The 22,358-nt window shown below is 39.1% G+C and overlaps 1 protein-coding gene across 3 annotated transcripts in view; it reads left to right on the forward strand.

Moving 5' to 3' along the window:
* Positions 1-22,358, forward strand: part of tay (tay bridge) — a 942,824-nt gene that overhangs the window by 822,526 nt on the left and 97,940 nt on the right. For all 3 annotated transcript variants that reach the window (XM_067141886.2, XM_067141887.2, XM_067141888.2), the window contains exon 12: positions 21,033-21,238. In XM_067141886.2, coding sequence (XP_066997987.2) covers positions 21,033-21,238 — 206 coding nt within the window. The remainder of the gene's footprint in view (positions 1-21,032; positions 21,239-22,358) is intronic.

Consider the following 22,358-nt stretch of genomic DNA (forward strand, 5'->3'; position numbering starts at 1 on the left):
CATTTCCAAGAATATCGCAGTTAAGAAAACGTGCTAAATTAACACAGATGAAGCTTCACGATTACTTCACGAAGCTGTAATGTTTGTAAATGATGTAAAATCACTTATAATAACTCTCTATGAAATAATAACACAGAAATGACTTCGAATAATAAAGATATGTATGCTTATATTTAAGGTGGATGTTCTTTGCCGTTAAAATGTTCGATTATTTTTACAAACTTATTTTAGCGGACACCTCTCGTAACGGACATTTTCCCTCGGAACCGAAGGTGTCCGCAGAAGGGAGGTTTGACTGTATATTGATATCGATGAAGCTTCTTCACCTCATCATCATCATTAAAAAATATTTCCCAACCAAGGTACTTACCGTATTTACTAGTGTATTAGACCCCCCCCCCCTTGTTTTTTGTTTTTTTGCGCTAGGGGCTTTACATTGCACCGACATAGATAGGTCTTATGGCGACGATGGGATAGGAAAGGCCTAAGAGTTGGAAGGAAGCGGCCGTGGCCTTAATTAAGGTACAGCCCCAGCATTTTCCTGGTGTGAAAATGGGAAACCACGGAAAACCATCTTCAGGGCTGCCGATAGTGGGATTCGAAGCTATTATCTCCCGGATGCAAGCTCACAGCTGCGCGCCTCTACACACATGGCCAACTCGCCCGGTTTGTCCACATTTACAGCCAAGAAAAGTAAGGGGAGGGTCCAGTATGCGATAACCTCGAATTTTGTGCAGAGAACAGATGACTTCTAGGCTATAAAGAGCTATAAATTGTACATGTTAACATTCAAAACTATTCTTTAACAAACTTACAAATGCATCCTGAGTTTTACTAGCTTTTTTTCTTGAAAGGCAGTATTTCTGAATTTAAAAAGAATAAATGGTGAACACATGACTTTTAGGCCTACATATAAAGTAAATATGGTCAGTTTTATTTACTCTTATAACATGTCACTCGTTTCATCTCCTTAACTCCTCTGATGAGGTTAACGTCGGAAAGGGCGTGCAGTGGTAAAAACTCGCTACGAAGATTTGCGTCACTTCATACTCGGCTCCGTAGAGAAAAGGGATGAGGGTATCGTATTATGCAACATTAATACACGAGAACGTAATGGCAGTCATTTCTGTCTGTCACTTATGCAGAAGGCCTACTACACAGTAAACCTGATCATTCCTGCTACCGGCACGTCGTAATTACAAATGACGTCATCTTCACGGCAATCGCGAGTACTTGAGATCCCGTCTTTTTGCAACTTAAAAAATAGTTTTCTTCCTGACTATAGAGTCGAAAACAGTGAGAATCTATTCGCAGATGGTTTCTGGAGATGGTCTCTGTTATTCCCAGTTGGTGTATATGTAGCAGAAGCCACCCATTCTGAATAAAGCTGTGCTGTGAAAAGCTTGCCAACCCACCAGCTGATAACTAGTGTATGTTACGAGTTGTACTTCTGAATGTAATACATAGTGACTGGAAGCATTCTTTGGATAACTGTGGCTATTGATAGCCAGACCTTTATTTCTAAATAAATTTCATGCTTGTTCTCTACATTTATCACATGAGGATTTACCTAAACAGCTGTAATTGAGATAAGAGAGACCACATTGTTTGGTTAGGTATGCTACTAAGTGCCCGGCTAGTGTTGAGAAATGTATTACATGAAGTAATGTATTACACACGCATCATTACTTCACAAGACGGAAGGCTGCATCAGCCGTCGTTCCTCCAAGGACACAGTAGATTTTGTCAACAACAAGGTATGAAACCACTCTTTTATATACTAGGTTTCCTTGTGCAGAGTTAAAACACATTTTTGAAAAGCAATTCCCCATTTTATTTCATTTCAGATTTCAGGAAAGCCCTTTTAATAATAGTAAGACAGCAATCAGCTTTGGGATCCTGAATTAATTGAATTCAAGACACACTTTCTATAAAAATTAAAACAAACAACATTCGCCTTGGAAGGATCAAATGAAGAGAACACCCTTTTAAAATATAGAACAGTGACAAAGGAAAGTTATCAAAAACATTTTATTAGTAGACAAACAGAATATCATATATCACGGTGAAAAGTGCTGGAAACAGAAACATTTTTATAACATCTGTTCCAATGAATAGATATAGTTTTAAAATAGGCTAAAATAAGTAAATCAGTCTCCCTCCCATTTCAACACCCCATTCAACCATCCACATCGATTTTCATTTATTTCAGTTTTTTAAATTCACATAGATTTTAAGTAAAACAAGGTACTTATCAAGATGTTTTTAAGAAGATAAATACTTTGTAATTTCACCTAAGCATTATAATACAGCTGAAGATGTTCCAAATGGAATGAAACATGTACTGTATATGATTGACTGATTTCCTTAATGCAAATATAAGTTTCAAAAAGGTGGAAATTTATTGTTATTGATTCATTGTACCGGATTTGATGTGGGAAATGAAGCTGATTTCTTGCAATCTTAAGGCCAACCAGGCAAATAAACATGACAACATCTATTTTAACCTAAAGTGAAAGTAGCAAAGTTAGCAAATAATATCGTTTTCTTAAAGAACTGTCTCAAGGATAACCTAGTACCTAAATGTTGAAATAAAACCCAAAGTAAACGCCCTCCAGCTATCACCTATGATACACAAAAATGAATGAATCGAATTTGGTTGAAAAATGAAATAAAATACCTTTATGGGAAGAAAGCGTTTCTTAATGGTAAAATGTATCCAGCACATCTCCAAACATCAACACTACTGTTGCCCTTGGAGTGGGATTCATTGAAAAGATATACCCAAGAAAGAATGGATATCATTCTAAGTAGGAAGCAAGAAACCCTTAATAACAAATAATTACGGCTTAAAAATGCCAGGACTGGGCAAGTTGGCCATGCGGTTAGGAGCGCGCAGCTGTGAGCTCGCACCTGGGAGATAGTGGGTTCGAACCCCACTGTCGGCAGCCCTGAAGATGGTTTTCCATGGTTTCCCATTTTCACACCAGGCAAATGCTGGGGCTGTACCTTAATTAAGGCCTCAGCCGCTTACTTTCCATTCCTAGGCCTTTCCTATCTCAGCGTCGCCATAAGACCTATCTGTGTTGGTGCGACGTTAAGCAACTAGAAAAAAAATGCCAGGTCAATTGAAAGAAAGGGCAAATCTCAATCTACAAGTTTAGAAACAGATTTAAATGAATACCTCTCTCCCGTCATGAACATTTCTGAGGAGGAAAAGAAAACGTTAAGTCAAGGCCCAAATTTCAATTGGATAGGAACGAACAAGGAAAAAAAAACTAATAACTACCATTGCGGAAGTAGAAACTGCTATACAAAAACTCCCTAACGAGGTCCAAAATGACGTCAGACATGAAGTAAAAAAGAAAATTCCGTGCCTTGTAAAAGTAGGATTAAACCCACTATGAGTTTTTTTTTTCATTCATATCCCACGTCGTTCGATCTTAGTATTGCTTTTAACTTTTTCTGAGTACGTATTGTAAGGTCTCGATCTATTTTTAAGAAAGAGCTATTGTTGAAAAAATTCAGTTTTCCTGATATATTTCTCCTTATCTAAAACTACTATTGTCCCACCCTTATCAGGTTTAGTAATTACTACTAATTCTTGTTTTATTTTGCATGATTAACTCATAGTAGTTCCATAGTAGTTAAGATGGAACCACTATGAGTTAATCATGCAAAATAAAACAAGAAGTAGTAGTAATTACTAAACCTGTTAAGGGGGGGACAATAGTAGTTTTAGATCAGGAGAAATATATCAGGAAAACTGAATTTTTTCAACAATAGCTCTTTTTTAGAAATAGATCGAGACCTTACAATATGTACTCAGAAAAAGTTAAAAAGCAATACTAAGAAGCACAGCCTTCATTTTAAATGAGCAAGATGTCCAGAAACTGTTTAATATGAATCCCGGTCTTCCAACTGCAAGGGCCTTACCCAGGTTACACAACGAAGGAATGCCCATAAGATCAGTTATAAACTTCGGTAGCAGTCCTACTTGCAAAGCATCCCCATACATACATACATACATACATACATACATACATACATTCTTAACTAATCATTACATTTTTCACAATAAGACACCAATAAAAATTTCAGTACATTTCTGTCAAGTACTTAAGAATTTTAGGTTAACACCACATCATATAACATGTTCTTTTGATATCAAAGACATGTATACAAATATCCCAGTAGATGAAGAAATATAAATCATTAGGAAGAATTAAATGAACACAAACAACTTTGCCTACCAGAAATAGAAGGCTCCCGTATGGGAGCTCCCGCTTCTGGCATTTTAGCCAACATTTATCTGGATCATCTTGAACAGACCAAAATAATAGGACAAATAGAGGGTCTAAATCTATGGATATGTTTTGTAGACGATGCGTTTATAGTAATAGATCAAGGAGTGAACAATAGTGATAATATCCTAAATATTTTTAATTCATTAGATTCCAGAGTAAAGTTTAATGTAGAAAAAGAAAAAGAAGTTTGCATAAAATTTTCAGACATAAATATAAGATGGGATAAGGAAGAGTTTATTTTTAAGATACATAGAAAGCCCACTTTTACTCCTATTATGATAAAGAACCACTCATTACATCCTGAATCACACAAAGTTAAACTTACTATAGTCACATATACAGAGCATTTAATATACCTCTCTCCCATGCAGAACAAGAAAAAGAATTGCTCTTTATCTGTAAACAAGCCCAATATAATGGTTTTGGACTTAATATGGTAAATAAAATAATTAGAAAATTCAAACAGAAGTTTCATACTAATCTAACATCCGAAATAAAGAAGAAAGATAAATATGTCAGGTTCACTTTCAACAATCCTAATGTATATGCAGTAATGAATTTGTTCAGAAAATATAACTATAAGATTGCGTACTCAACCAGTAAAAATGGTGTATGGCTTTTAGTGCTGGGAGTTTGACTTGACTCCCGTAGGCGACCTGCGCATCGTGATGAGGATGAAATGATGATGATGAAGACACGTACACCCAGCCCCCATGGCAGCGAAATTAACCAAGGATGGTTAAAATTCCTGACCCTCTTGGGAATCGAACCCAGGACCTCTGTGACCAAAGGCCAGCATGCTAACCATTTAGCCATGGAGCCAGACTACTCAACCAGTAATAATACTATGCAACATTTTTTTAAACTACAACAGCGTTAATTCCCTAGGGAAAGACAAACATTTAGATTCAGGGGTTTACAAATTAAAACGTCATCAGTGTAAAAAATCGTACATTGGGCAAACTGGACGCAGTTTTACGGTAAGATACTTAGAGCATGTCAACGCCGAGAGGCATAAAAGTATTTCCGCGATGGGCAAACATATGAGTGCAACCACTATAGAGCAAGATTTAACAATATTACCTGAAACAAATAAGGATGGTCTTTTAAATTCACTAGAAAATATGTACATTTACTTAGATCAACAAAATAATCAGGATAATAACCTGAACGATATAATTGATAATAGGAACCCTATATACGACAGGATATTATCACACCTGGAAGCATTAGGCATTAAAAAACAATACAGACAATAAAAGAAAGAAAATGAACAAACTTCAGTCCACCTGTATGTCTGTTCCCCCTCCCCCTTCTTCTAAAGCCAAAACCACGACCGTAAACGACACGCCTCCACCCCACTCCATAGCCTTGCCTCCCCCGAAGGCGGAGCAAGCTTTGGAACACACACATCATTACTTCACAAGACTGAAGGCTGCATCAGCCGTCGCTCCTCTGAGGACACAGTAGATTTTGTCAACAACAAGGTATGAAACCACACTTTTATATACTAGGTTTCTTTGTGCTGAGTTAAAACACGTTTAAAAAAAAGCAATTCCCCATTTTATTTCTTTTCACATTTTGGGGAAGCTCTTTTAATAATAGTAGGACAGCAATCAGCTTCATTGATCCTGAATTAATTGAATTCAAGAGACACTTTTATAAAAATTAAAAAATAAAAAAAAATCACCTTGGAAGGAGCAAATGAAGAGAACACCCTTGTAAAATACAGAACAGTGACAAAGGAAAGTTATTTAAAGGAAAGTTATCAAAAACATTTTATTAGTAGACAAGCAGAATATCATATATCACAGTGAAAAGTGCTGGAAATAGAAACATTTTTATAACATCTGTTCCAATGACTGGATAGTTTTAAAATAGGCTAAAATAAGTAAATCCATTTCCCTCCCATTTCAACACCCCATTCAACCATCCACATTGATTTTAATTTATTTCAATTTCTTAAATTCACATAGCTTTTCAGTAAAACAAGGTACTTATCAAGATGTTTTTAAGAAGGTAAATACTTTGTAATTTCACCTAAGCGTCATAATACAGCTGAAGATGTTCCAAATGGATTGAAACATGTACTGTATATGTTTTGGTTGATTGATTGATTGATTGATTGATTGATTGATTGATTGATTGACTTAATGCTAATATAAGTATCAAAAAGGTGGAAATTTACTGTTATTGATTCATTGTACCGGATTTGATACGGGAAATGAAGCAGATTTCTTGCCGTAAATGGTATGTTCCGAGCTGTCAGTGGAGAGATGGCGTGGAATGTCATAAGTACATGAATAAGTTTGGGTGGTGTATTTAAAAGTAGGAAAGATCACAATATGAAGATAAAGCTGGAATTCAAGAGGACAAATTGGGGCAAATATTTGTTTATAGGAAGGGTAATTAGGTATTGGAATTAACTTACCAAGGGAGATGTTCAATAAATTTCCAATTTCCTTGCAATTATTTAAGAAAAGGCTAAGAAAACAACATATAGGGAATCTGCCACCTGGGCGACTGCCCTAAATGCAAATCAGTAGTGATTGAACCAAAAAAAAAAATTCACGATGGAAAGAATAAAAATAAATAACAGGAATGCTTGTCAAATTTATGGATATCACCGAGCTTGATAGCTGCAGTCGCTTAAGTGCGGCCAGTATCAAGTTTCCGTGGTTTCCCATTTTCACACCAGGCAAATGCTGGGGCTGTACCTTAATTAAGGCCATGGCTGCTTCCTTCCCACTCCTAGCCCCTTCCTGTCCCATCGTCGCCATAAGACATATCTGTGTCGGTGCGATTTAAAGCAACTAGCCCAAAAAATAAAAATAAAAAAATAAATGGGTATCTACAGGCATGACTGTAATGCGTTTTATTATAACATTTACACTATGTGATCAAAAGTATCCGGACACTTGGCTGAACATGACGTACAAGTTCGTGGCACCCTCCATCAGTAATGCTGGAATTCAATATGGTGTTGGCCCAACCTTAGTCTTGATGACAGCTTCCACTCTCGCAGGCATACGTTCAATCAGGTGCTGGAAGTTTGCTTGGGGAATGGCAGTCCATTCTTCATGGAGTGCTGCACTGAGGAGAGGTAGCGATGTCGGTCGGTGAGGCCTGGCACGAAGTCGGTGTTCCAAAACCTCCCAAAGGTGTTCTATAGGATTCAGGTCGGGACTCTGTGCGGGCCAGTCCATGACAGGGATGTTACTGTCGTGTAACCACTCCACCACAGGCCGTGCATTATGAACAGGTGCTTGATCGTGTTGAAAGATTCAATCGCCATCCCTGAAGTGCTCTTCAACAGTGGCAAGGAAGAAGGTGCTTAAAACATCAATGTAGGCCTGTGCTGTGATAGTGCCAAACAAAACAAGGGGTGCAAGCCCCCTCCATGAAAATCACGACCACACCATAACTCCACCGCCTCTGAATTTTACTGTTTGCACTACACACGCTGGCAGATGACGTTCACCGGGCATTCGCCATACCCACATTGTGTACCGTGATTCGTCACTCCACACAACGTTCTTCCACTGTTCAATCGTCCAATGTTTACGCTCCTTGCACCAAGCAAGGCGTTGTTTGGCATTGACCTGCATGATGTGTGGCTTATGGGCAGCCGCTCAACTATGAAATCCATGTTTTCTCACCTCCTGCTGAACTGTCATAGTACTTGGAGTGGATCCTGATGCAGTTTGGAATTCCTGTGTGATGATCTGGATAGATGATTGCCTATTACACTTGACGACCACAGATTTTGAATTGAGCTTGTTGATATTTCCTTCCTGCTGCTGTGTAATTGTCTAGTGTTACAACTTCATGATAACTGCTTGTTGCTCCATTTAGTGCTCCTTTTATTATACAAATCTGCGTGTTCATTCAAGTTCCACTTCACACTGAATGTTTTCATTTTACTAACAAGTTCATTTTAAGAATAATAAGACTGACATAGTGACAAATATTTGGATTTTAACCAATACATACTGCACTAGTGTTACTCCAGTATATTGGGAGTAAGACAAAGGTCTACATTACAAGATACTATTAGCTTCATGAAATCGCTAAACATACAATGAAGGTTCAAGGACAATTATACAATTCAAGAATATTGAATCAATACATTTAGCCAGATCTCATACAAAGGTTTTAAATATACGGTTACCGGGCGAGTTGGCCGTGCGCGTAGAGGCGTGCGGCTGTGAGCTTGCATCCGGGAGATAGTAGGTTCGAATCCCACTATCGGCAGCCCTGAAAATGGTTTTCCGTGGTTTCCCATTTTCACACCAGGCAAATGCTGGGGATGTACCTTAATTAAGGCCACGGCCGCTTCCTTCCAACTCCTAGGCCTTTCCCATCCCATCGTCGCCATAAGACCTATCTGTGTCGGCGCGACGTAAAGCCCCTAGCAAAAAAAAAAAAAAAAAAAAAAAATATACGGTTAATAGACGAGTTTCATCTGTAAGTTTTAATGACAATGTTAATACCAAGATTTTAGACAATTGTGTTTAAGCTTAAGAGATAACTTTTTAGTTTTTACATGATCAGTGAAATATCGTAAGACTAGTCACTCATGCTTGTAAAGCATATTTTAACTCAATAGAATATGTTCATGATCTTACTAAACCTTGAGTAAATGTTATTTGGCTGATGATGCTCACTAAAAGGAGCAAAATATGTACTATGTTAACAATTTGATAAGGATGTAATTCCATATTAGCTTATAATGTATTGAATAGGTGGTCTATAATAAAATTATAATAATTTTGTATCACAAGTAGATCAATACGGACTAGAAATGAAATTTATAACGTGCAACATACTGCTTAGTCAAGCAGTGCATCTAGTCTCTCCCAAATTTTCTCAGCCCAAAGTTTGCAACATTTTTGTAACACTCCTGTGTCAGAAATTGCCAAGAACGAATTGTTCTGCTTTCCTTAGGATCTTCTCCAATTCTCGAATCAAGTAATCCTGGTGAGAGTCCCTATACACTGGAACCATACTCTAATTGGGGTCTTACCAGTGACTTATACACCCTCTCTTTCATATCCATAGTAAAACCCTTGAATACTCTTATAACCATATGAAGATATTTATAACCTTTATTTACAACCTCTTTAATGTGATTACCCCAGCAATGATCTTTCCATATACACTGACTGACAGAGCAAATGCAACACCAAGGAGGAGTGGTTCGAAAGGGATGAAAGTTGGGGAAAAAACAGAGACGGCACGGACGAATAATTGATGTTTATTTCAAACCGATATGCAGGTTACACAATGCGCACGGCATCGACTCAGTAGGATGTAGGACCACCGCGAGCGGCGATGCACGCAGAAACACGTCGAGGTACAGAGTCAATAAGAGTGCGGATGGTGTCCTGAGGGATGGTTCTCCATTCTCTGTCAACCATTTGCCACAGTTGGTCGTCCGTACGAGGCTGGGGCAGAGTTTGCAAACGGCGTCCAATGAGATCCCACACGTGTTCGATTGGTGAGAGATCCGGAGAGTACGCTGACCACGGAAGCATCTGTACATCTCGTAGAGCCTGTTGGGAGATGCGAGCAGTGTGTGGGCGGGCATTATCCTGCTGAAACAAAGCATTGGGCAGCCCCTGAAGGTACGGGAGTGCCACCGGCCGCAGCACATGCTGCACGTAGCGGTGAGCATTTAACGTGCCTTGAATACGCACTAGAGGTGACGTGGAATCATACGCAATAGCGCCCCAAACCATGATGCTGCGTTGTCTAGCGGTAGGGCGCTCCACAGTTACTGCCGGATTTGACCTTTCTCCACGCCGACGCCACACTCGTCTGCGGTGACTATCACTGACAGAACAGAAGCGTGACTCATCGGAGAACACGACGTTCCGCCATTCCCTCATCCAAGTCGCTCTAGCCCGGCACCATGCCAGGCGTGCACGTCTATGCTGTGGAGTCAATGGTAGTCTTCTGAGCGGACGCCGGGGCCGGGAGTACAGGCCTCCTTCAACCAATCGACGGGAAATTGTTCTGGTCGATATTGGAACAGCCAGGGTGTCTTGCACATGCTGAAGAATGGCGGTTGACGTGGCGTGCGGGGCTGCCACCGCTTGGCGGCGGATGCGCCGATCCTCGCGTGCTAACGTCACTCGGGCTGCGCCTGGACCCCTCGCACGTGCCACATGTCCCTGCGCCAACCATCTTGGCCACAGGCGCTGCACCGTGGACACATCCCTATGGGTATCGGCTGCGATTTGACGAAGCGACCAACCTGCCCTTCTCAGCCCGATCACCATACCCCTCGTAAAGTCGTCTGTCTGCTGGAAATGCCTCCGTTGATGGCGGCCTGGCATTCTTAGCTATACACGTGTCTTGTGGCACACGACAACACGTTCTACAATGACTGTCGGCTGAGAAATCACGGTACGAAGTGGGCCATTCGCCGACGCCGTGTCCCATTTATCGTTCGCTACGTGCGCAGCACAGCGGCGCATTTCACATCATGAGCATACCTCAGTGACGTCAGTCTACCCTGCAATTGGCATAAAGTTCTGACCACTCCTTCTTGGTGTTGCATTTGCTCTGTCAGTCAGTGTATTAACACCTAGGTACTTGCAGCAATCTCCACGAGGTGCTTTTACCCCATCAGCGCAACAATTAAAACAGAGGGGACCCTTCTTGTTGGCAAAACTTATGTGACTTTTCACTCCATTTACCATCATACCATTGTCTGCTGTCCATCTCACAATATTGTTTGTTTCCCCGCCCCCCCATTTTCTTCAGTCCTACATAATCCTGTAATTTACTGATCATCATTCTATTCAGTTTAACATCATCTACAAAAAGCCTTACCTATGATTCCAGTTCTTTGCTCATATCATCTCTATTAAGGCGTATAAGAGAACTTAAAAGTCCAACAGTACTGCGACTGGGCGAGTTGGCCGTGTGGTTAGAGGCGCACGGGTGTGAGCTTGCATCTGGGAGATAGTGGGTTCGAATCCCACTGTCGGCAGCCCTGAAGATGGTTTTCCGTGGTTTCTCCATTTTCACACCAGGCATATGGTGGGGCTGTACCTTAATTAAGGCCATGGCCGCTTCCTTCAAACTCCTAGGCCTTTCCTATCCCGTCGTTGCCATAAGACCCATCTGTGTCGGTGCGACATAAAGCCACTAGCAACAATACTGCCTTGCATGACCCTTCCTCTTAAGCATCAGAGGGTCAAATAATGCTTCACCTACTCTAATTCCCGAGTTCTTTTTTCTAGAAATTTAGACACCCATTCAATCACTCTCATGCCTAGTCCATTAGCCCTCATTGTCATCTGTAGTCTCTTATGATCTACCCAATCAAAAGCTTCAGAGATGTGAATGGTGATACAGTCCATTGACTTGTTGAATCTAAAATATTAGGTATATCTTGCTGGAATCCAACAAGCTCAGCCTCACTGGAATAACCTTTCTTAAACCCAAACTGCCTTCTAGCAAACCTGTTACTTATTTAGCAAATGTAACTAATATAATCAAAAGGAATGATTTCCCCGAGTTGTCAAGCTGATTGGCCTGTAATTGTCCACTTTTTATCACCCTTTCCTTGTACACTGTGGCCAAGATAGCAACTCTGCTTTCATTTGGGATGTCTCCTTCATACAAACAGTTAACGAATAAGTACTCCAAATATGGTGCTATATTCCAATCCATAGCCTTTGGTTTATTTCCAGAAATCTTATCAATTCCAGCTGCTTTTCTAGCTTTCACCTTTTGTATATTTTTGTAAATATCTTTATTATCAGTTCAGTACTTTGCTAATACTAATTACTTCCTGTACTTGGACATTTTCTTTATTTCCAGTGATTGATTCTGAATAGCTTTTCAAGCCATGACACAAAACACCATATATAGTAGAACTCAGCAGACATGCGAAGGACGAGCAGCTTTCCATTTTAACTACTGTAGTAAAATGCCCCTTCAGAGATGAATTACTGTGTTGTTCCAGCAGTAAAACTAAGTTTTGAGAAGCAAATTGTGGACTCGCTGAAGCTGAAATTGCTCAACTAAAGAGAGAATGGAATTTCAACTAGATTAACTTTTTGATTGAACAAATTCATTAATTGTACTAATGAGTGGACCAATGAAGCATTCATATTGAAATAACTTTAAGAATTTGTATCTTTTCTGAGATTGTGGAAGGGTGAGTGTGATCATCAGCAGAGATTGATGTAGATGAAAACTGTACTGATTTATACAAAAGGGGGTTTTCAGATTTTTTTTATATGGACTCATCTGTGTGTGATGCTTAATGGCACCCAGCTTGTGTGTTTCCTGCCTGATCTTCATCAAACAGCACATTACAGTTGCTTACATTTTATGACTTTTGGAATAATACCACTATAAATAGAATGTTCTATTATACACCAGGAAGATGAAACCCTGAGGCATATGACAATGTTGTAACTCTTGCCTGTTTCTGGATGAAGGCGGTGTAGATTAAAGTACATGTAATTGATTGTGTACTCTTGTATATAAATAACAATGTAAATGATTATGTACTTCTATGTAGCCACTGGTTTGTCACTTTTTCTTCCTTTTTTTCTTTGTTATGATTGTTAATACAATGTCTTTGTCTTTTAGTTATGGTAGTTAACATTGTTTCTTATATGTGAAGCTTCCACGGTCTGTTTATTTAGTTCTTCTTTCGGGTTAAACCATGCTGTTGTTTTATGTACCTTATGTACAGTTGAGCAATATTTCAAATACATTGCAGTATTCTTTGTCAATGCGCCTGAGGTAATCGCTTCCACCACCCACGGCAACTCCAGTTTTAAAGCTGAATCTATAAGCATCGAAGCTTAGGGAGACTGATAACCTCAGATTGAGTAGGGGTACATCAATCGCCTTGACAAAGAAAAGTGCATCATCAGCAGACTGTTCATAATTTATATAAAACACTATTTAACACTATTTAACTCAGAACAACTACGTAAACATGTATGTAATATGCAAGTTTATTTAATGCATAAATATGTTTACTTTGTCTGCTGTAAATGTATTTTCATTTATCCCTTCTGACATGAATAAATCATCATCATGTGCAGTTTCCAGCTGTTCGCCAGGTCTGCTTGAATACATAAATAAGTAAACACACTTGCCTACCTACCTTTCAAAAGTATCATATAACTTTCCATAGAAGTCAGTGGCACAGTGATAAATGCTGACCCACCTCATTATTTACCAACATTATCGTCAATGATAGTCAACCTCTCCTGTGACCTTAAAGTGGATTTTGACATTTTGGTTCCAAACGATTCAGATTTTTTTTTCTTCATATGATAAAGAAAACCTCTTACGTGGGTGACAAACTGTATTCCCAAGGGAGGACATAATCAAGCTCCTACTTGTCCTTCACACATTCTTCATGATAGAAAATCTACCACATGCAGTTGTGACAGTTTGAAAAGACTGAAAAAATGAGGAAATCAAACATGTATAGAGGTGGTCAGGACTGTCTCCTGAGAGTGCCCAGCCATACTTGTATACAAGATATACAATGAATCAACATTTCAGTGAATTCTTTACATGTATAATATGCACAACGTGTACTAAGAATGGTGTGTTGTAAACGTGCAGCAAAGAATAATGCAAGTGACAAGTTTGTCCTCACTGTGAACTTTTGAAGTGTATTATTATGCCCTAGAACATTAGCTTCAAAACTCTACTACAAACAGAAACCTGGTGTCATAATAACATATATTAAAAATTCTTTAATTAGAGCAAAATATTTCAACAGTTTCCTTTGTTCAAAAAATATATAGTAGTATTTTACGATAGTGAGAAATTTTAACAATATTTTTTGTTATTTCTGTCATATTCATGTAGATGTATCTTTCAGATTTCTAATGGTGTATAATATGGATTTATTAGCATTAACATGTGATTACAGGCATGGTTTTATTATTGAAAATAATTGCAGCATTTGACAGATAAACCTGCAGCAGTTCTACGGTTAAGTACAAGTAGAAGTTCATTATAGCGAGAATTCTTTAATTTACTGGCTATAGTGGATTGTCATTTTGTCAGACTTTTTTTGTAAAATTTGGGAAAATCCCCCATAGACATTAAGATTGGTATAAAACAGTAATCAGTTTGTTCAAAACTTGCATTTTCACGGATGACATCCACTCTATGGCTTACTTGTTCGTTATTTTTCTAAATCCGATACTACATGAAAATATGTTTAATTTCATTCTGAAAGAATTATAGTATCACTCCAGAGACTTCTATGGCAAATATTTCAGTTTTCTTCTTCAGACATAGTCACCTAACCTAACCGTATATGTTTCATGAAAACATATGTCAAGTGCATGTAGAGAAGTGATAACATTCTCGCTATAAATTTGCGTGGAAATAGCCTTTCCGAAATTGAACCAGACAAGAGGAAATACAGCTAACCTCTGAAATCAGTGATGCGCTCTGCCATATCTTGAGGTGCATCACATTCATTCTTAATTCAGTGTACATTGTGTGTTGGGTATTCAGCCCGGAGGCTAGTTTGATCCTCTGCAGCTCCACCAACAGCTGTCATAAATAGTCTAGGCGTCACTGAAGAGGCATACTAGGGAAATGAGGAGTGAGGTAGTTTCCCGTTGCTTTCCTCACCGAGCCAGCCGTTGCTATTACATGTCAGTCTGCCAAGCCCACTGAAATGCATGCACCAACCGACCCTATGAGTGATATTTTCACACCATTCATAACAGGGACTGGCTGCAGAAGCAATGGTATTACTAGCATCACTCATACCTCAGTTACTTTCATATTGTCAAAGCCAAGGATGAGACTGAGACAGGTCAATGAAAGTAACAAATTTGATGTAGCCCATACCAGAAGACATAGTGCACTGTAAACACTACATCTCGCCAGCAAAGGCATCGGTGTACAGTATAGTATTAAAATTAAGTAATACCGTATTTCACGGCATAATCGTCGCACTTTTTATACCAAAATTTTCGAAAAAAATTGTAGGGTGCGACCATTATACGATGAATATTTGATACCAGTATTTGTATTACTCAAAAAATGTATTTGTAACTAAATTGTATTTGATACAAATTTAAGATGCACACGTAATACTCGCGTTTATACATCAAAATAATTAAAATAGTCTAAAACAAAATTCATAATTTTTCGCAACAATTCGGCGAACGTTTTTCCAACCTGAAAATAAAAATGAACGTATTAAGTTAATTTGTCATTAATTTGAGTATTAAGTTAAAATATTACACTTGCAAAAAATTATCGCTTTGTTGTGAAATGCGGACTTACCGGTACGCAATTTATTCCAAATCTTCGGTGTCGCTATCGCAGGTTTCGCTATCTGATGCGCCGTCCTCGCCTCTGTTAATACCCGTATCAGATTCTTCGTCTCCCTGCCACACTGCGTCATCTTCGGAACCGTCTAGTGCATTCGAAATCCCAGTCCTTTTGAAGCTCTTGGAGACTAGTTCAGGTGGTATAAGATCCCAACTCTTCTTCACCCACGAGCATAACAAGTCCAACGGTGGACGCCTGATATTTCCGGCGGGCGTCAATTGCTGATCGCCGCTCATCATCCACTCGTTGTAAAATCGACGTAAGTGGTCTTTAAAGGGTTTATTAACACATACGTCTAGTGGCTGCAAAGCAGATGTTAGGCCACCAGGAATGACTATCTATCGTGTCTTATTTGTAGTGAGAATTTGCTTCACTTCGTTCACGAGGTGACCTCGGAAACTATCTAAAACAAGCAGAGCTGGTTGTTTAACCCAGTCCAGCATGAGTTCTACGTCCATCCAACCCTTTGGTTGCACTCGTACATGAATTCCACGGGGAAACTGTATATTCTTAGGCATCGTTTTCCTCTTGAAAATGATGTAAGGCGGCAACTTTCTCCCGTCAGCTGTAGGCCTAATGGCTAGCATTGCCGTGCATTGCAACTTCTCACTACCGCTGGTTTTCATTAATACACTCCGTGATCCTTTTAGCGCAATAGTGCTGTTGCGAGGCATATCAAAAAAGATTGGAGTCTGATCGGCATTACCGATTTGAGAAAGCAAGTACGAAGTTTCCTTGCGCAAACGTATGACAAATCGGTGAAAATTTACAATCTTGTCCGTGTAATCAGCAGGCAACTTTTGGCTTAGTGTTGTTCTCCTTCGCACTGACAGATTGTGTCGTCGCATGAACCCCTTAATCCACCCACGAGTCGCCTTAAACTGAGTTACGGGTATGTTGTGTTTGCGCGCTACCTCCTATCCCTTAATTTGTAACATTTCATATGATACACTGCAGCCATTGTTACGTATTTCACTGACGTACCTAAACACTTCTTCGTCAATTATAGGAAACTTCCCTGTTTTAGGACCTCTAAACGCGCGTCTAGAAGGGTTTGTGCTTTTTAGCTTGTTTTTTACTTTCCGCCAGTCACGCACCAACTTTTCACTCACAGAAAATTTTCTTTCTGCAGCTCTGTTCCCGTGCTGTTCAGCGAAGGCAATTACGCTTAGCTTGAAGCCCGCAGAATAGTTTCTGTATTTACCCATAATCGCTTATAAATGCTTCTTCACACGTTAATGTTTTGCGATATAAATGACTTTCCGTAATTGTTCACTATTAAAACAAATTATTTCTGCAAACACCCAAAACACAAATTAAAAACTTAAATTCTCACGCCCACATGTCTACAGTAATCACGTAAATCTGAAACAAATAAATGCATCTGTGATCTGTCCATTCCAGAGCAGCCAATACTGTTAGGCAGCAAGGAAGCATGCAACAATTTATCAGTTTAGCTCGTTGGTTGCGACACACTACTGCGCTTGCGCAAAGCTCGCAAACCGGAGCTCTAGCTAGCGCGGTGTAGATCTACTGTATAGTTGACTGTATTCCGAGACGTCAGTAACAAACATTCATTTTTTTCAATTTCTTTTAAACATACGGTAATTAGGTTAATATTTCTTCCCAGTTATTGATGATTTTACATTACATTACTGACGAGTTTATAAAATAAAACTTTAATAGCATTGGATAATAATTATCTTGACTGCTTGGATAAAAGTTTTCATCCCATGCCCGGACACTTATGACGTAGTTGTAAGATAAGAGTCTAGCGATGACAACTGAGACATCGTAAATAATTCGGCTGAATAATTCCGTGGAAATCTGCGTTATCGTCTTGGATTTCACTTCGTGCGCAATAACACAGGAGCCGGCTCCATGGTGTAGGGGTAGCGTGCTTGCCACTTACACGGAGGCCTCGGGTTCAATTCACGGCCGGGTCAGGGAATTTTACCTGTATCTGAGGGCTGGGTCGAGGTCCATTCAACCTACCTAGCCGGTATTTCCTGGCGACGTTGCCGATAAGCGATAACTTACAGCCTTACGTATTTCAAATGGGAACTCATAATATGTAGGTGGTGAATAAATAGTACACTGTCTCGCGACCACGTTGTCAAACTGCCGATAGTCTACCGGTAAGCCATGCGTCGTACATATACCGGTATTATTTATTTATACGTTGTGCAACATGTCGCAAACGTGACTGTGTTGCCAAATTGCCCATAAACCATACACGTATTTAAATTGCGCATTCATGTGCAACTTACGTTGCAGTTCCATTTACCTTTTAACCAGATTAGTGAACAAAATTTTGGACGTGCGACGATTATGTAATTAAAGGTTTAAAGTCCGATTTTTGTATTGAAAATAAGGATGCGACGATTACGCGGTGGCGACGATTATGCCGCGAAATACCGTAGTTTACTTAGCCTTTATTTATGAGGAGTTAACAACTCAGACTGCTATCGACCACATTATTAATGTATTTATTACGAAAACATATTCTCTTTTTTCATTTCTAATTTTCTTTACAGAACATCTGTTCATGGGTATTACTAATAGTCTCCGACATCACCTTCAAATGTCGACGAGAGAGTTCGCAAGTGCACACAGTGAGAAAACGATACATAGCTAAGATGATCAATCGCATTTTGTGGCAAACTTAAACGTAGTATATGTGTGATGAAAACCTACTTCAAGCACCATTAAGAAATGATATAACCTTCTCACTATAAATTTCCAAAATTTATCCGGACACGAGAAAGTATAAATTAACCTCTGAAATCAACGATGCACTCTGCCATATCTTGACGTGTATCTCATTCTTACTTAAATGTAGTGGGTAGCATTAAAATTAAGCGTTCGTTTATTCAGCCTTTATTTTTAACGAGTTAACAGCTGTTACCGGACACGTTATTTACGCATTTATAATGAAAACGTTCTCTTTCATTTCAAGTTTTCTTTACGGAACACCAGTAGGCGGGTATTACTGATGGACTCTGACATTGCCTTCGAATATCGAAAAGAGAGCTCGCTAGTGTATATAGCTAGGAAACGATACCGAAGGTGATCAGTTGCATGCAACATAATGGCTGGGATGCATAAATATCAGTAAGAGATAAAACTAACGCACACTTAATCGCTTGTAATAACGGATGCCTTAGTGACAGGGCTCTCGCTGTAACTGAAGGATAATACACAGTTTAATATAGGAATTTTGAAGGGAAATGCAGGAACTGCTGTTGTAACGGGGTTCTCCTTATATGCTGTACTAGTTAGAGTGGACTTCTACTGTAGTTGCTGATTTAGGCACAAGATTGCAGGAGCTCACTTCTTGTATCCCGTGACGTATCTTCCTTAATTCCTTTGGCTTTCACTTTTCTGTGGGAGACTTGTCAAGAGATAGCTGGAGAAAACATGGCCAGATTTGTTCAAACCTGAGTTATTACATTTCTATGTGCTAATTAATCATTGCTATTTCTTTTGGGTGATGCCGTAAGATATGTTTATAACCATTATGTAATTACTTGCTGACGTATGCTAACCTAGCTCAAACTTGTACTCGGTGTCTGAGATTATTATGTTTGCCTTATTCATATTTTTGTTACTGCCTTGAGGGGGTAGATGCTTTTAATTTTAATTTTCTCCCGTTTATATTACCTTATACTTTAGTTTTCTTTTGGTACTATTCACGTAACTTTGTATGAGTGTAGGGTAGTTGTTGGTCTTGCCTCTCCTGACATAGAGCAGAATATAGTAGTGTGCATGTTGTGTGGTTCAATGTTTGCTTACAAGTGTGCTCTGTTTGTTTATTTTTGTTCCTCACTATGACAGGTTTTTTAAATTCATACAGCTATGCATAATGAAGGTAACGATCCTTGATTGCTTATATTTGTGAGTAATCCCTCTTCAGTTTTTGCAGAAGGCACCAATAGATGGTTTGGAAGACAGATTGTGATTTTTATGTTTTGTCAATGGTGTTACGAAAAGGATGTTGTCTCCGGGAGGAGGCACGATTTTGATTGCCATTTGCTTCGCTACATGAACCTGCTCTGGATTATACATGAGAAATAGGATTATGCCCTATTGTATGGGGGCATTTTCTCTTGCCGCACTGCTTGGGAGCTTCTGCTGTGTGTGTGTGTGTGGGGGGGGGGGGGGGAATATTTCACTTTATGGCAGGACCCCTTTTTGTGTGAGTTTGGTTTTGCTTATTTGCATCAGACACCGGTATAAGAGGGGAGCTGTTTTCTTTCCACGTGTGTCCATCTTTTTTTTCTGTTTCATTTTGGCCCTTTCCTTTTTATTTATAATATCTACAGTAAATCATTTATTTTCTCTAGGGCAAGGGGTCGTTTCTCTTCTCTTTGAGTTTTAAATTGTTGTGTGGCTGGAACATTTTGTGAGAGAGTAAGGAGGACTGTATCCTCAAATTTTTGTAGAGTATGATTGTTACGGCGTTCTTGGTCAAAGGAATTAGTAGTACAGGAACAAGCTACTGCAATGCATAGTTTTACTCTTTGGTTTTGTTTAAATCTATTCAAGGAACCAATGTACTGCTTATCTGTCAAAAAAAAAAAAAAAAAGGAGTCAATGTATCAATGATTTATAATGTTGATGTCTTTTAATATTGACTCCCTTGTTTGTCTCTTTTATCTTGCAAGAATGTCTGTGAGGTGCTGTTGTTGATATTCATTTAGCTCATTGATATTGTACCTTTGTATCTCATTAACTTTCTTTCCTCCTGTTTGCAATCTTTTGCCCTACTTAATTTTGTTATTAGTTAATGTTGATAATAAAAAACCATGGAGTTTTACCTTTTATTATTTTTCACTTGTAAGATTGTTCCAGTAGTTAGAAGTTTCACAGTAAGGTTTGGCGAATTTGATTTCAGGTTGTTCTGCGCCTGCCTCAAGTCAAGCGTTGTAAGGTTTCTTCCCATTTATGTTTCTCTTTCACCTTTTGTGGCGTGTTTAATCTCGGGGTGGGTCCAGTGTAGTACAAGCAATCCAGTGTAAATGGCAAATGGGAGTGGACAGTAATAGCTGATGGATGGAAGGCAAATTTTTTGTTGTCATGATATGAGATGAGAATCTATGATGTAAGTTGTTTTTAAACAAAGATTTGATGACTGAATGCTAAAATGGTCTCTATTAAAACTAAAGTTTAATATGTATTTGTCAAGAATTATTGATATATCATGATACAAATCTGTGAGACAATGAAAATATATAATTGAGAAGTATCTTGAAAAAATCCAGGAAGATTTGGTAGGAAGTTAATATTGTTTTTGTTATAGCATTGACAGACAGTGGATTTGAAATGTTACGTTCTTGTTAACTTGTTATTTCTACAATTGCTTTGTTCCAGATCAAGCTGACTTGTTGAGACGAGAGTTGGATAACAGGTTTTTAGCTTCGCAGGATCGAACGCTGAACGTAGGACCTCCGCCTTATTTACGCACAGAGATGCATCACCATCAACATCAACATACTCACGTACACCAACACACAACATCAATGCTGCCTCCTGCACCATCGTTGCCTCCAGGACCCTCGCTCTTTCCACCTCCACTTGTAAGTTTTTTAAGTTCAATTATATTAGCTACATTAATCATAATAATGTGTTAAAGATGTCTGCAAATTTATTTATTTATGTCAGAAGGATTACTGTCACCTGTGTAAATAAGTTGCATATTACTTAATGTAGGTTGAAACCCTTGGTTAGTGGTTTGTCTTGGCCACAGCAAAGAATGGCTGCCATTCTGAACAAAGTTCCCCACTGTCTGGCTCTCAACTGTTTCCCACATTCTCGCTATACAAACCTAACAGGCTGAACGTAGGACCTCCACCTTATATACGCACAGAGATCTATCAACATCAACATACTCACTTACACCAACACACATCATCAATGCTGCCTCCTGCACTATCGTTGACCCCAGAAGTTTAGGTTTAGGATCTGTCATTCAACATGGAATCCAAACCTTTGAACACCTTGCTTGCATGGACTTCGAACCATGGTGGTGGTGGTAGTAGTAGTAGTAGTAGTAGTAGTAGTAGTAGTAGTAGTAGTAGTAGTAGTAGTAGTAGTTTTTGTTATGGCAGGGGAAAATCTTTTAAAGACACCACTCTGTGTGGGAGTTGGATTTTCACCAACTAAAAACCCCTGCCCTCTTCACTCAGCCCATTCTGTAGTAGTAGTAGTAGTAGTAGTAGTAGTACATTATAGACTATAATACCTTTCAACATTGTCTGGCAAGCCTCTGTGAATTTACTAAATGCTGCCCCTATCCTCTGTTCGTAACTAGCTCTATGGCCTTGTTTAGTTCTGTACCTCTTATCTTCAAATCATTGGAAATTGGGTCTAACCATAGTCATCTAGGACTCCCTCTCATACTTCTTTATTCTCCTAGGTGATTTATCCTTGTCCATTCGCCTGACATGACTCCACCACCAAAGCCAGTTTATGTGTACAGCTTCATCCATTGAGTTCATTCCTAACTTAGCTGTTATCCCCTCATTCTGACTACTCTTGCCATTGTTCCCACCTGTTTGCCAGTGGTCATTCTCGCTGCTTTCATGTCTGTGACTTATGAACAAGATAACCTGAGTCCACCCAGCTTGCACTCCCTTAAAGCAAAATTGGTCTGATAATAGACCGGTGTCAGGAGCTGACTACCTTCTTACAGAATAC

Source organism: Anabrus simplex, chromosome 2, assembly GCF_040414725.1.
Source record: "Anabrus simplex isolate iqAnaSimp1 chromosome 2, ASM4041472v1, whole genome shotgun sequence".
Classification (NCBI taxonomy): domain Eukaryota; kingdom Metazoa; phylum Arthropoda; class Insecta; order Orthoptera; family Tettigoniidae; genus Anabrus; species Anabrus simplex.